Below are 15,723 nucleotides of genomic sequence, written 5' to 3'. Positions count from 1 at the left end.
TGGGAGACGTAAGCTGGAGCAGTAATGGTAACTGAAGTGAATGTGCCTAGCAAGCCAGGCGGGATTGCTTTGGGCCTGCTTTTTGCTAGGTCTGAAAAAATTGTGGCTGCAACAAAGGTGTCTACTCCAGACCTGGGAATACTATGGCTTCAGCTGAGAGAGGTTGTGGGAAGACCTGAAGATCCATGGTTCACTCCTTTGAAACTGATACGTGCTTTCCTGCCCTGTGAAGACCACCAGAGAACACGCCTTGTTTCATGAAAGGTTGTGAGAGCTGTCTGAAACCTGCTAGTCATTAAGGAGATTCTTCCTAGCCTTTTGTCGTGGTTTAGCCCCAGCCAGCAACTAAGCACCATGCAGCCGCTTGCTCACTCCCCCTACCGCGATGGGATGGGGGAGAGAATTGGAGGAATAAGAGTGAGAAACACTCCTGGGTTGAAATAAGAAGAGTTTAATAATTGAAATAAAGTAAAATAGCAATGATGATAATAACAATAACAAAACAACAACAACAATAATAACAACAACAACAACATACAAAGCAAGTGATGCACAATGCAATTGCTTACCACCTGCTGACCAATACCGAGACAGTTCCCGAGCAGCAGTTGCTGCTCCCCGGCCAAACCCCCCAGTTTCTATACTGAGCATGACGTCATATGGTATGGAATAGCCCTTGGGGCAGTTTGGATCAACTATTCTGGCTCTTCCCCCTCCCAGCTTCTTGTGCACCTGGCAGAGCATGGGAAGCTGCAAAGTCCTTGACTGGCATAAGCAGTACTTAGCAACAACTAAAAACATCAGTGTGTTATCAGCATTATTCTCCTACTAAATCCAAACCACAGCACTATGCCAGCTACTAGGAAGAAAATTAACTCTATCCCAGCCGAAACCAGGACACCTTTCTAATGACTGTCACACCTCCAAGCCTTCTTTGCTTACTGTGCAAAAGACACTGGCTTCCAAAGCTCTGGTGGCACATGTCCTCTGTTGGGCCCGTCTGTCACAATGTAGTGATCAGCCCTGCAGCTGGTTGAGGAAGCTACTGAGTTTCCAGTGTGTGTGTGTGCTTTGAGGGCTGAAGTGGGATGGTTGTGATCAAACCCCAGGGACCTGTGACAGGTAACCACTTCTCAGTTAAGCGGGAGTGCTGACTCTCTCCACCATCCCAGAAATATTAGTTGGAAGCGACCAACAACCTGGGCAGGTCTCCAGTTCAACCTCCTCCTTGCAGTGGGGTTGTCGTCAGCATTTGGTCAGGTTTTTATTTGGATTTGTGCTCTAGCGTCTCGCTCCCCTGCCTGTTGTGTCCTCTGTTAACCACTGACGCTGTCATGACTTGCTCATGACTGGGGGAGTTTTCTTGGTTCAAGAGAGTAATGACAGTCAGGGAAACAGAGGGTCTGAGCATCATCCCAAATTGGCAGTGATCAGGAGTCTACAACCACATTATGTTAAGGCTGTGATGGTCCTATTTTTGCTCTGAAAACTGCAGTTATCATGTGTGATCTTTGGCCGGGTCCTAAGTTAATCCTCAAACTCTCCTCTGAGCTATTTCCAGGCTCCCGGCCCACTGCAGTTAACTCTCCCTGGGGCCAAAGGAAAATTAAAGTTTACGTGTCCTACTGTAGCAGAAGTCAGTGCAAGTACTTGGAGTACTTAAAAAATCAGCATAGATACTTGTTCATTCAGAGGAGTCCAAGATTCTGCTCTGAATTGGCAACTGCCTCTTGGATAGATCTGCATGCCGTGGAGGTTGGGGTGTTGTTCAGGATAGCGGTATGAGCCTTTGCCCAGCAATGTAGTGCATACATTTTTTTCCCTAAGGTGCATTTTTCAAAGAAAAAAAGAACAGCAGCAGCCCTGATCTGACCGCACAAAAGCATCCTGACTGAGGTGGAAGGGAGGAGGGGACATGCATAAAAGACTAGTCTCCAGATGGGTTATTTATGGCTGTGTGTTCTGTATGAAGAGGAACATTTTGTGATCAAACCCAGCAGGCTGGCTGAATTGATTGCTTTTGTTCCTTTAAGTTTAATAAGGATTAACTTGGGCTTTAAAAAACATAATCAATTGTCCCTTCATTTTCTTGAGCAGATCTATAAAACACTATTTCCTGATGGATCAAGGGGACTTTTTTGTTCACTTCATGGATCTCACAGAAGAGGAACTTAAGAAGCCTGTAGATGACATCATAACTACAAGGCTAGAGGCTCTGCTTGAATTAGCCCTGCGAATGAGCACAGCCAACACAGATCCTTTCAAGGATGATTTAAAGGTAAGAATGTATGTAAGCAGAAGATAATTGAATCTGAGCAGAAGGCCTGCCACGATTTGGGAAGGTCTGTGTGCCTTTAAGAACCTGCTGAATGTACAGTGAAGGAAAAGAAAATTGCTGGCTGTCCTTCTGTAGACCTTGTCTGGGTTAAGTCCTCTTTCATCCAGGTTAGCAACTGGAAGCACCTGCCCTGGACAAGGGGCTGCATTTTCTTGCTGGTGTCTGAACACGGAGAAGGTGCTTTTGGGTGGCCTCAGGATGAGGTGGAAACAGTAGTGTGTCTCTCATGCTTATTCTCAGCTGGGGTGCTCACTTTGGAGTACAAGAAAATACCTGATTAGAAGTCCTGCATAGTAATGATTGCGTATTTTACAGATGTGAAGCAGTGCAGAGGCTGTGATGGGGGAGTGTGAGATCTGAATAGACCTTAGAGAGGCCGAGGGCAAGGCAGAGTGGTCAGCGGAGTAGTGTGTTGTATGGTGATTGTTAAACACTACAGCGACACTGCTCCAGTGTCTGCTGCTGCGCTGTCCAGATCATTCACTATTGCTTCCTAGGTTGGTCTGATGACTTGAGAGGAACCCTGATAATTTGCACTTCTGCTACATGTCTGTCGCTACCCGGTAGTTGCGAGTATCCTGTGGCTTCTTTTTTTTCCTGCTCTTCCTTTATAGATTGACTTGATGCCCCATGACCTCATTACACAGCTCTTGAGAGTATTGGCCATAGAAACGAAACAGGAGAAGGCCATTATCAGTGCAGATCCCACAGAGCTCACTCTCAGCGGTCTGGAAGCATTTTCCTTTGACTACATTGTTAAGTGGCCTCTGTCCCTTATTATAAACAGGTAAAGTATCAATCCACTGAAGGAGAAAAAGGCAGAAGCATGTTTCCACACAGCAAAATACTGGAAAGCCTGTGTCCTTAAAATGACATTATAAGTTGCTGACTAGTAGGGAATGCTTTGGGGTTGTTGAGCCCTGCTTGCTTCGCTTGTAGGCTGTGGAATATGGATTGTCTCTTCAGTAGAGCCCTACTAGACTGTCTCTAAGGCATGCTTGGAAAGTCAAGCTTTGATTTTAAATGATGGGAAGACATAGATCAAAGGATGCTTTCTCAGCCTGGTCCCTGGTTTTACTTGTGACTGGTCACCCAGTTTTCATTTGTCCATGGCTTTCTGAAGTATCTCCCATGAGAATATGAACTCTTGCAAGAGGGTTTCCATGCAAGAATCAAGTAAATTGGAGAGCAGAAAAAAATGCACTTTCTGGTATCCCTGGTTGCAAACTAGAAGGATACAGGCTGTTGCTAGAATTGCTGTAGCACACTATTTTGCATTTAATTGAGTTATGAGGGTTCATTTGATGAGTATGATTATGATGGTTCATTTTTCTGCAAGGGTTTACCCTGTTTCCTTCGAGAAACACTGGCAGACCTACTACTATGAGCCAGGGCAAATGGAAGAAGCAGTGTTACATGAACAGGGTGACAAATGTTGGACTGTTAAATGCCAACAATTAGCTTGTCCCTTAATTTCCCCTTTAAAATATCAGTTGACACAGTGGGACTTTTCTAATGATGTGATGATTTTGAAATTATGTCTCTTCCTTTCACATTGAGTGTATTAGCTCTGATGGTAGCCATGGAAGTGAAAATACTATTTGGTAAGGCTTCACGAACTGTATCGACTGGAGCTCTGTAGACACCTACACTGAAATGTCTGAATGCAGACCTGAATCCAGTCCCTGAAGCTATAAATAAGCATCCCCATCTGCTTCTGAAAGTGCATCGCTGGTGGGGTAATGCTGCCTGTAGCTTGGTTACAGCTTTTTCTTCATCTTTTTCGATAATCCTGGTGAATTGTTTTGGTGACTGTAGCAGTCTTAGCACAGTGGGTACATGACCACAGGCTTTCAGCCCTCTGTCCCAGCATCTATGTGAGTGACCTTTCTGCAGGTAGCTCGAGGGAATCAAAGGAGGCTGGTGATGTACCCGCTGGCAGGAAATACAGAGGAGGGACTCCTTGGAGAGAGATTCTTTGGGATGGTTACAAATGTGATTTCTTTTTTCTTTGGTTCAAATTGTTTCAGTGCAGTTCTGTGTGCGTCTGAAGGCGTAAGGAACATATTGTGTAAAGTCTCTTTGCCTTTGAGCAGCCTCAGCCTTCACAGCTTAGTCTGTCAATCAGAACAGGCCTTAATCTGGATGGGTTTCTCCTTTCTTTCCAGGAAAGCGCTGACAAGATACCAGATGCTTTTCAGACACATGTTCTATTGTAAACATGTGGAAAGACAGTTGTGCAACGTTTGGATCAGCAATAAGACGGCCAAGCAATTCTCCCTGCATTCAGCTAAGTGGTATGGCCTTTTTTTCTGCTGGATCAGATGTGAAGTTTTGGTTTTCCTTCTTGCTAGTTAGATATGTTGTGACATGGATGAGATCATTTTGACGTGAAAAAGATCCTTACAGATTTCTTACAGGCTGAGAGGTCAAAATATAACAATTTAGGTTTCAGTAGGAAGTATCTGCTCAGTAATCGTGCTGCTCCGCTCCTTCCTCTTTGTTGGCATGAATTTTTGAAAAGGAAGAGATGGTCTTTAGGGTTAGCTCGTTATACGCTGAACAGTTACGGCAGAGGACACCTGTGCACATACAATCTTTGGTGCTACTTTAGCATCAGCAAGATTAGTAAGGACCCCAGTAATTTAAAAGCAACATCCTTCTCTTCTGGCCAGACCACTAGCAAGGACTCGTGGCCTTCACTCATCTTGGCTAGTGTTTGGGGTTTTGGTGTGATACAAATTGAATAAGGTAAAATAGGTGGGGTGTTTTCCCAGGAAATCATTCTATTGTGTTCCATCTGTGAGGGTAGATTTTCATCTTTGGATCTGCGCTCAGAGTGCCAGAGGCGCCTGTTTGGAGAGTGAGGCAGACCTCAGCACTGCGAGGTAGTACCTTCTGCCTTGCCAGTGGCACCTTCTTGTGACAAGGTAACCTCAACTGCCTTGGCGCTGACCTCAGCCAACATGACTGTAGCAGCTCTGGTTCTCCTGTAATTGTAGAGGTGTTAGCAGAACAGACCTGTGAGGGTCTCTGGTCCAACCTCCAGCTCATAGGATGACTGTGATCAGCAGGGGACAGGGCAGCCGTGGTTGCAAACCCCTCCAGTGACCTGTCCTGATTTGCTGAAGTTAGTTCTTAGTTGCCATCACAGAACCTGCAAAAATTAACATTCCCCTATATAATCCCTCCATCCTACTTTTAAGGTGAAATTGCATTAAATACCCCAGGTAGCAGGTGATTTGATTAAATATTCGGATCCCCTGAACATATTGATGCAAAGCATAGAATATTTTTAAGTGTTCATTTAACAGGTAAGGCTGGAAAGAAACATGAACCGTTTATCTTGTTAAATTTTGCCCTGCTAGTGAATGCATGTCGCACTAGATAGTTACACTAGTAAAATTGCTTTCATATTGATTACTAAAATTTTAGTTGAATATAAGCAAAATATTCAAAGTAATTGTCCAGCCTACAACAAGTTCAAAACTCTGACTCTAGTAATTGAGGGAAAGCCATTTGAATATGTGGAAAATAATCAGAGATGGTTTACATTGACTTTATAATGCCTCACACGCTGCAGCAGTGAATTTGCTAGGACAGAAATATTTAGCTCTGCTTGACTGTGCAAGCCTGGTGATACTTCTCCATGGCATTTGCTAGCTCTAAGTTGTGTGGGTGTGATTTCTCCCCTAGGTTTGCTGGTGCTTTCACACTGCGGCAGCGGATGCTGAATTTTGTACAGAATATCCAGTATTACATGATGTTTGAAGTAATGGAACCAACATGGCATATTCTTGAGAAGAACCTGAAGTTGGTGAGTATGTGTGCACTTGAGAGGAGTTGGAATGGAAGTCTTAAGTTAAGAAATTTAATATAGGAAAAAATGCCTAATTTCAGTTACTGCAGGTGACTGTTGAACATTTTGTTGGAGGCACTTAAAGTATCCAGGAACTGCTGTTCTTATCACACTGCAAAGAGTGCTGCTGTTCTGTGTCACCTTTCTGCCTTATTAGTCATATATCCGTTTCCTCTGCTGCATCCTCCTATCTATACCCAGCTCATACTCTGCACCCTGTTAGAGGTAAAGGTGGTGGTCCGCTGAACATCGCCTTACACAGAAGAAAGAAAACTATGGAAAAGGAAGGATGCAGGGTGCAAAGATCATAAACAGGTCCAGACATCTTCAGCTGATTCCTTGATTCCTTGGCCGACTTACAGTGCTCTTAAAAGCCAAGTCTGTGCTTTCTCTTCTGTGAAGCTGCCGAGGACTGGCATGTTAGGACTCTCTGTTATAAGACAGCACCTTCCTTATTCAGGTATTCCATGTGTATATTTCCACTGCAGGTGGACAAGGCTGGAGAACTTTTCCACTACAGCGGTATCATAGAATTGTTTAGGTTAGAAAAGACCTTTAAGATCATCAAGTCCAACCGTTAACCTAACACTGCCAAGTCCACCACTAAACCATGTTCCTAAGCACCACATCTACACGTCTTTTAAATACCTCCAGGGACGGGGACTCAACCACTTCCCTGGGCAGCCTGGTCCAATGCTTGATGTAGTGCTCTGAGCTGTGGGATTTTCCAGGTGTGTTACAGAATATTTCTGGTTCACTAATCCAAGTCAGTGTCTTCCCCAGAATTTAACTCTTTGCCCTAGCAAAAACGGCAAGAATCAGTTTTTATCTCCTGATGGGCCTGTGAGATGCCTTTATTATCTCACAGAGGAACACGTTCTCAGCTAATGTCCCACCTGCCTGTTTTAAACCAAGAATGAGAAGTCATTGGGAGTTTCAGAACAGTCTCTTCAAGAAGGTCTTCTCATATCTGGTTTCATTCATGTCAGATTTGTTGGTTCCATCCTTAAAAGCAGAGAAAAAAATCTGTCACCAACAGATCAAAGGCTATTCTCAGTCTGTCTAGAGCAAACCCTTCTCTCCCTTTGTTTTTGTACCTGACTGTGGTAAAGATCTAGACTTTTAGGGCATACAGAGTTACTGTGGAAGTTTATTAGACAAGTGAAGGATGATGTCTGAGGACTGACAGATCTAGTGAAAGCCACAGCAATGCTGCAAATACATGTTGTCTTCCTTGCCATCAGCCTGGGCCCAGCCCATGGCTTCTTCGTTCCCTAGGAACATGTGCTGGCTAGGGCACTGGTTGCCTTGCCTCTCGGCACCAGTGGACTTGCCTGGCTTCTGCTGGTTTCTGGCATACAAGCAAGTCTTTGTGGGAGGAAAAAGAGCAGAGATGGCATCTTAGGTTACTTCTGTACTGCTGCCTAAACCAAGGGCAGAGACATAGGCTGTCTGCTCCACATACATAGCAAATGTCTCCACTGGGTCCTGTGTGGTCCTAACATACAATCGTTTTGTGTTCTTCCAGTTTCAAGTGTTTACAGCAGTCTGGGGAGGGCTGTATTGTAGCTGTTTTCATAGCATGAAGCTGCAGGGATGCATTGCATGGGCTGGGGCATGTGGTGAAGGCCTGTGACAGTGCTCAAGGGTACAAAGTTTGGTGGAGTAGTGTTGGAGGGCTTTGCCAAGTGAGGGAATCTGACCTGCTGCCATCTCCTTCATGCCAGGAGACAACTTGAGAAGGCCCTTAGGAAGTGCTGTCCCTGAGCTTTGTATGACAGTTGTCTTGGCGTATGGGACTCGGCACGGGCAAGGGAGTGAACTTGTATTTAATTAGAGCAGATGATCAGTGATCCATTCCTCAAGCTTGCTTATTTTGCAGCATAACCTTTGTGATGGCTGTAGTCACTTTCCTTATCCCAAGGGACTCTGCGTTCCTCATGGTCCTTCTCAGTTTCCTTACCCTCTGTGCTGCTGCTGTGTTGGGGCTGGTGTTAGGGTACCCCAGCTACGGTGAGGGAACAGGAGGCAGATGTACATCGCCTTCTTATTCGTCCCTCTGGTAGTCATCCTGTGATCAGATGCTTCTGGGTTGCACATCTTTTTCCTCTTATGCCATGAAGAACATTTATCTGATGTACCAAACAGCCCAACACTCCTGCAATCTGTATTAAGCCACAGCAGCTCTCTTGGCAGCTCTCTGATGAGCCTTGTGAATCTTCAACATCAACTGACCCTGTCTTAGTTTCTGATGTGTACTGGGGAGTTGTTCTGGGGTCAGCTAACCAACATTTTTTGATGCCCCATCATCCTTTTTCCTGGAGAATTCACAGGAGGTATCAGGTCTAAGACCATAAGCATCTCTGCATATTCTTGGCGAGGACTTCTGAACAAGAAGAGGTTATATGTCAAGCTCCTGTGTGACCTGAGAGAAGTATACTTGCTTCTCAATTTTGTTGTAAGTTCAGGTTTGCAAAATATAATAGTTTACTTTACTTGAATTGAGGCACTTGAACAAGTTATCCTGTCCCGGGTTCTTCCATACTGATTTCAGGTAGCACTTCCTTTCAGTCTCTGCTGATTCCAGATGTACTAGAAGGGACTGTTAAATGCAGGAGGTACACGGTCTGTATTGACAGCATCCCCTGTTCAGAAGAGACAATCTCCTGACTCCACAGAGTTTTTGCAAAGACTTTCTGTCTGAAGATCCCTCTCTGCTTTGGCTCTCAGCCATTGAGTTTCTCTGCTCCTTCAGAGATATAGAGGTGTTGAAGCATTTTTATTTCAGTTCCAAAAAGGAATTTGCTGATCTATACTGTTTCTCGGAGGACCCCATTCCCAAGAAACATCTATAGGCCAAACCTTTTTGATAGCCCAAGTGGGCAGAATTTCTCCCTCACTATGGAACGTCTGTGAGCCTTGTTAGCCTGCCAGAGATGTTGAGATAGCAGGTATAAAGTGACTTTGCTGGCACTGAGGAAAGGTGTTTCCGTGGCTGTATGGCAAGAAGGAGATCTGCCTGTGCCTTCACCATACGCTTCTTCATTTCTGAAACCTTGAGGGCTGCTGCAGTGTTTTGTAGAGCATTTCTACTATTGCTCTGTACATGAAGGGCTTCTCCAAGTAGTAGTGCAGCAGTAGCAGTAGTGCAGTAGTAACAATTCAAAGATGCCTGTGATGTGAATATGTACACAGGTCGTCACATGAAACTGAAAAAGTCTTTTGGCAAGTTAGCAGAGTCTTTGAGATGTAATCCAAATGTATGTCTGCCTCCCATCCTCATCAGTGTCCTTCAAGACTTTTAAATCTCTGGGGGATGGAGCATGCCCTCTACCAGTGCCAGGGCAGGAAAAGTCTGGCTCTAGGCATTGTTGTGATACGGGCACCTGTGAGTCAATCATCTCAACAATTCCAGCTGAAGAAGCTGTTTCAGCAACCACTTTGTTACGTGGTCCTTTAAAAGAGCTGCTCACCAAGGACAGCCTATCCCCAGCTACTGGGTAAATTCTTCCTTGATTTAAATAAAAGCATCATTTATTTCCAACCAGAGGATGCAAAACTAGCTCTTTAACTTCCGTAGCCTACGGACTGGGGTAGTTTTTTCCTTTCATTTGCATTTTAGGAGGGAAAAGAGTGATCCTTACTGGTCTCATGTAGTTCCTTATGCAGTTTTTTTATTTGTCAGACTAATCTCGTGCATTTCCACTTGAAGTTAAGGTGCTTTCTTCCTAAAAGTATAATTAGTATCTTCCTCTTCACAACATTATTGTCTTCATCAACTACCATCTTCTTTGCGTTAGAGAACAGCATTTATCCCTGTTCTGTACTAGTTTAAAAGGTTATGCAGGCTGGGGGCGGTTGGCATTGATCCTGATGGAACAGTGCAGATACCTTGGCAATTTTAGTCCTGTGGTTCTTTCCTAAGCTTGACTTGTGTTCTCAGCTTCAGCACATCTCATAATAGTACAGAGTGAGGGGGTTTTTATCATTTAAAACTCAAGACTGAAACAGCCCACTGAAGTAGCAGAGCTGGACAAAAAAATCTTGTAGAACCCTTGCAACACTCCATGTCCCAGTTCCTTATTGTGCTCCTAAAATATGTTTCTGAATAACCTGTATGTTTTAAGCCTTGTAAACCTACTGCCATTTAAGGTTCTTTGATTTATTTTTTTCTTTTCCACTTACTGTAACTGACTTTATTGAGATTATGAAGGTGGGAGTGGGCATGACAAGGAGATTTAAAAGCAAAGGAAATGCATGTTCATAAAGCAGATAACTCCATCCTGAGCCTCCTTTCCAGTGGAGGGTTTGGATGATTAAAGAAAGCATAATTTGGTTGAGAAGGTGATGTGACAATTCAAAGGTAAAAAGCCTATGAAAGGCTGTTGAGTGCAGTAATGCGAATACAGTCTCCATCTCAGGATGTTTCTCAAAGCTGGAAGGTGCACGTGAGGTATCTCAATGTGCCCTAGAGCATGTCCGAGAGGTTACTGTCAGAGGCAGGATGCTGGATTAGAGCTTTGGTCCAGTGCAGCACAGCAGTCCTGGTTTGGTTTTTCATTATTGTACTATCCTGTCACAGGCATCTAATATTGATGATGTCCTGAGCCACCACACAAGCTTCCTGGATAACTGCTTGAAGGACTGCATGCTAACCAACCCGGAGCTGCTGAAAATCTTCTCCAAGCTGATGTCTGTCTGTGTCATGTTCACAAACTGCATGCAGGTATGTACAGCCTTCCCATATTGACCATGCCACTGCCAGCTGCTTTGGGTGCCAGCCAGCTATGACAATCCCTTTTTTCAACACGAGCCCTCTTGTCCTTGATGCACGTAGAAGAGCCTCTGTTCCTCTCGCCAGCAGGCTTTAGAACTTGAGTGCTCAGACCCTCATCCTTTCTCACAAAGGTTTCTGTGGCTTCTCCCTCCACAAAATTCTCTATGCTCTTCTTTTTCAGTGTTGGCATCGGGTTCGTATGAACTGAATTACCTCCCTTCAGCCAGTCCTGCAGCAGAATTTGAGGTGTAAATTTTAGGGCTCTGTAGTTTTTAGCATGCTGTTTTTGAGGGTCAGGCAAGGACAAGTGATTGGGCCCATGGAGACTGATCTCCGTGGGCACACTCTAGCCAGCATCTCAGGGAGCTCATAGCTTTAAAAAAAAAACACCTGCCTTTGGGTTTAGGGAGCTTTGTGTATTAACATCGTAAATTTAATCTCAGAATTAGCTTTCATGGGAGTTAGCTAGCTGCAGGGCTAGCAGAACTGAATCAGCCTCATGCTTTGCCATAATTGAAAAAATGGGATCTAACTATTTCCCCAACCCTCTGCCCTTCCAAGAGGTTCACCCAGAGCATGAAGCTGGATAATGAGATGGACCGGCTCACCTTAGAGCATGGCACAATGCTGGGCCCGCCAACAGAGGAGGAGCGTGCCGAAGAGACTGCGAAGAAGAAGCTGACTAACAAGGTGGGACATGGGATGGACAGCTGGGCCCTTTCCTCTGTGAATGCTGCCTGGGTTGCAGTCTGGTCAGGGTGGATGTCCTATCTCTTGCAGACCCTCCTGGTTTCTAGAGCACCTCTGGCCCCAAAAGCAGAATCTTTGCAGAATTGTGGGCTTTTGAGGGCAGTGTGGAGCCCTGATGGTGTTCTCAAAGTCTGCTTTGAAGACTCTGTCTCCCACAGCAGTCACTGCACTTGTTTTTAAGTTCTTAGTTGTATTTTCAGCTGTGCAGCGGGTACCCACATACAGGCTTTCTGCAACTCAAGAACTTTTCTTATTTCCAGGACTAGCATTTTGTGATGGATGAGCCAATAAACTGTTAGGTGTGACCCATCCCTTTCATATCTGGGGTATTTGTCTTGTCCATATTTCTCTATCTGGATGCACACATACTAAGAGATTTGTTTGGCATTCTCCACGGTTAGCAGGCTGCCTCCTGTCCCACTGAAAGCCCCTCTCTGGCACACAGCTGGTAGGGTCCATCACACTGCAAGGCAATCAGAGTGCTCCAGAAGTTACAGTCTGTCTTAGGCAACACTCACTTTCTGCTTACTGGCTTTTCCTCCTGCTTGAAAATAAATAATGACAGCATATATTTGAGGATAACTCTACTGGTATATACTCTGGGGTTCTACCAGATAGGCATAGCAAGGTTTTTGACTACCAAGGACCTTGCAACTGTTTTGAAGGATTTATTTTAGTGGCTAAGCGACTGTTAAGTTTTATGGAAGTATTTTTGAGCAGGTTAGGAAATAGGAAAGGAATAATTGCATCTCTTTGGCAAGTGCGAATCTGCAAACACATGGGGCCACTATGCCTTTGTCTTGATAGCTTTTAGCAGAGCATGCCGACAACCTCCACCTGACATCTGGCTTCGAAGCAACTATCAACAAGTTTGATAGCAATTTCTCAACACATCTGCTGGACCTGTTGGACAAATTGAGTGTTTACAGCACCAATGACTGTGAGCACAGCATGCTCAACGTCATCTACAGGTGAGCCAGTAGCTTCCTCTCTGTAACTTCTCCTCCTGTGGTTCCCAAACAATTGCTGTTTATAACTGTGCCTGTCTGCCCCATCAATGAAAACACTGAAATCTTGTGATTTCTTGTGAAATATTGCTTTGCATTTCAACCCAAGGCTTAAAAAAAAACCCCAAACACATTTCTTTGAACTACGTGAAATTTGTCTATTGATGTTGTAAGTGTAGTGCAAGTCTTAGTTTTCTTGGGGATTATCTCAATGTGTAGACAGTGAATAAGCTGATTCCTGAATACAGCGTAAGTAGTCCAAGATGAGAAAGCCATGCAAGGGATTGATCATAAGAGGCTATTTTGTTTTAAGTTCATGTCTTGTATTTATTTAAATAAGCATCCCTTAACATGTTTTTATTGTGTCCTCATCCATACTTACTAGCTGCTTAGAAATCAGAATTCCTTCACTAGTACCTAAAAGTCAGATACACAAGATATACTGCAGGAAGAGAGAGAGAGAGATCGATCAGGACATCTAGGTTTTGCTGTTAGCTTTATAACCTCTGTGTTTCTTTTTCAATAAAATGAGATGCACAAGGCCTTCTTTGGAATGATTAGCATTTATTCTTGCTATAGAAGTCATACATATTAGTGTTGCTGGGCTTTTTAAGATCTGTGTTCTAGAGTGGTGTAGCATGGAGAGACCTGCCCTGCTACTTCTAGCTTTGAAGAACCACAGATAGTGCTGTTGGAGCGTTATCGCCAGTTGAGCACATGTGCTGTGCAAGCAGAATGCTTCTCACTCTGATCCTGCTACCAGCACTTTAGGAGCAAACCAGAAATAACTGCAACTATGGAGTTTGCTGCTGGGAGCAGCTTTTAGTGTTTGTGGCTGGAATATGTTTTGCCAGAGTGAAGCACCCATGAAACCTAGCAGCCTGCAGATTGGAAATGTTCAGCTGAGGCATGCATATAACCACAGACGAAGAAGGCAAGCAAGGGCCAGGAGTTGGCATCTCTTAATTCAAAGAGTCACTGTGGTGGAAGTCACGTGTAAGAGCTGCTGGTCGCCAGCTGCCTCACACCTGGGGCAAAGACTAACACTTCAGAAATGCTGCTTGCAGACTGTTAGGCACATGCAAAAACCAATTCATTTTTACAGTGACTTATTTTTTCCAGTGAAGAGGCAGGATATATATTGTGTATAGGCATAATTTTAAGAGGCCAGGATTTTCATGAGTATAAAATATCTCAACACCAATGCTTTTTCAAGTGCTTGTTCTGTGTCTGTAAGCCTAATAGACACATTTTCACTGTTAGGGGTACGTGTGAGCCTAGAACACTTGAGATTACCTTCTTTGTCGTTGCTGTCAGCTAGGGCACAGAAAACAAGACCACCCTAAACATCCATTAGTCTCTTCATGCTGTCTGTAAGCTGGTGTGTAGCCTTATTTTCCTGTGTAAGCAATTGTAAATAGCTCTTAAAAGACTAGCCAGAAATTAAGGTCATTTTTAGGTGTTGGTTGTTTCCTTTCATCTTTTTCTGAGGAAAGCCCTCAGGAGGCTCTCCTGTAAGGAAAAGGACTACTCCCTACTTTTAAGAATGTTTTTCATCCAGAGTTGTAATGCTTTTCAATGGTAGATATGCCAGAATCAGTTGGCAGTGACACATAATTTTGTTCATAAATGTGCCTGATAACTGGTTAATCCCATACGTTTTCTATCTTCCCTTGGTGCTGCAGGGATTTGTGCCCCAACCCCTTTGATATTTTGTACAGAACAGAGTAGATCCTTATTTAGTTCTTTTTAACCACATAGGACTAAAGGGTACTTTGAGCTTTCTCCTAACTGTGTTTTGTCCTCTGTTTTGTTTTGTTTTACTTAAGCATAGTCTTACTGCTCCTCTGCTTTGTTTGGTCTTTGTGACTGTACTTTTTGTTGGTCATTCTCATCCTTTACAGGAAAACCATAAGAATATTAACCTGCAACCATTAAGTTCTGTTTACTGCCCTTCTGTACCAGGTGTCTTTTATGGCTGGCAGATAACCCTTACACCTCTGTTGAGATGTGCTACACCTGAAAACAGAGAAAATGTTTCAGGAATGTTTTTTTGAAGCAGGTTGTTGTCCTCTCCTCATGCCATGCTTCTTGAAGCTTTCATTGTCCTTTTCTAACAGCATCTGACAGGGCTGTCCAGGATTCCTGGTACCAACCTTTACAGACAGTGTTTTGTGAAGTATTCCAGCAAGAGACAGGGCTTCCAGTTGTCCTTTACTTCTGAGAACTTCTTGACCAGCAACTGCCATGCATTTACACAGCCCCTGGCCTCCTGTGTTAGCATAGAATCATAGAATTGTTTAGTTTGGGTCTATCTGAGATGTGGTCACACAGCTGAGACCGAGGTTGAACACTAAAACCTGTCATCCCTGTTACCATGGGTGCTTCCAGGAGTGGAGTCTAGCCCACCAGCTCCCACAACACTGTAGAGAATTACACATCTTGTCTTCTTCCTTGTAGGATTGTATTCCTTATTTAAGGAGAACAGGGATACTCACAGGCATCTGGAAGGAAGTGCAGTGCCACAGGACTGCTTGGTGCTCTGAACTCTCCTGCTTCCATTCCCTGTCAGGGTAGGAGCTTATCTTCCTGCCACCAGAACAACCCTTGTTGGTCCCTGAAATGGGAAAGTAGGTGAGGACCCCTTCTTCACAGTCCTAATAACACTGATTCACTCCATCTTTGAAGTGACCAGAGTCAGAGGTCTCCTTCTCCTCTAGGAAATTCTTCAAAGACCTTTTTCATGGCTGTGAGTGGAGGCCCCAACTGTACAAGTGGTTGCTGTTCCTTTCAGGACTAACCAGGACAGCTAAGTCTCTGCAAATCCTTTTAGGAAATGATGGTGCAGCTTATCAAGGCCTTCTGGACAATTTATGTCAACCTTCATCTGCCTGGGCATCACTGTTTATCATATTCATAGTGTTGCAAATTGCAGGCAGGATCCATCTGTAGAAAAATAGACAGGCCAAAGGGATTAAGCTCTTACGTTCCC

At 44.2% G+C, this 15,723-nt stretch overlaps 1 protein-coding gene across 2 annotated transcripts in view; it reads left to right on the top strand.

Annotated features, from left to right (window-relative positions):
• The window catches only part of TUBGCP2 (tubulin gamma complex component 2), a 37,558-nt gene that overhangs the window by 17,831 nt on the left and 4,004 nt on the right, over window positions 1-15,723 (top strand). For both annotated transcript variants that reach the window (XM_075717228.1, XM_075717229.1), the window contains exons 11-17: window positions 2,098-2,278; window positions 2,953-3,125; window positions 4,507-4,635; window positions 6,035-6,155; window positions 10,780-10,923; window positions 11,536-11,664; window positions 12,532-12,695. In XM_075717228.1, coding sequence (XP_075573343.1) covers window positions 2,098-2,278; window positions 2,953-3,125; window positions 4,507-4,635; window positions 6,035-6,155; window positions 10,780-10,923; window positions 11,536-11,664; window positions 12,532-12,695 — 1,041 coding nt within the window. The remainder of the gene's footprint in view (window positions 1-2,097; window positions 2,279-2,952; window positions 3,126-4,506; window positions 4,636-6,034; window positions 6,156-10,779; window positions 10,924-11,535; window positions 11,665-12,531; window positions 12,696-15,723) is intronic.

This window comes from Pelecanus crispus, chromosome 10 (genome assembly GCF_030463565.1).
Source record: "Pelecanus crispus isolate bPelCri1 chromosome 10, bPelCri1.pri, whole genome shotgun sequence".
Lineage (NCBI taxonomy): Eukaryota > Metazoa > Chordata > Aves > Pelecaniformes > Pelecanidae > Pelecanus > Pelecanus crispus.
This window is presented reverse-complemented; position numbering and strand designations above follow the sequence as displayed.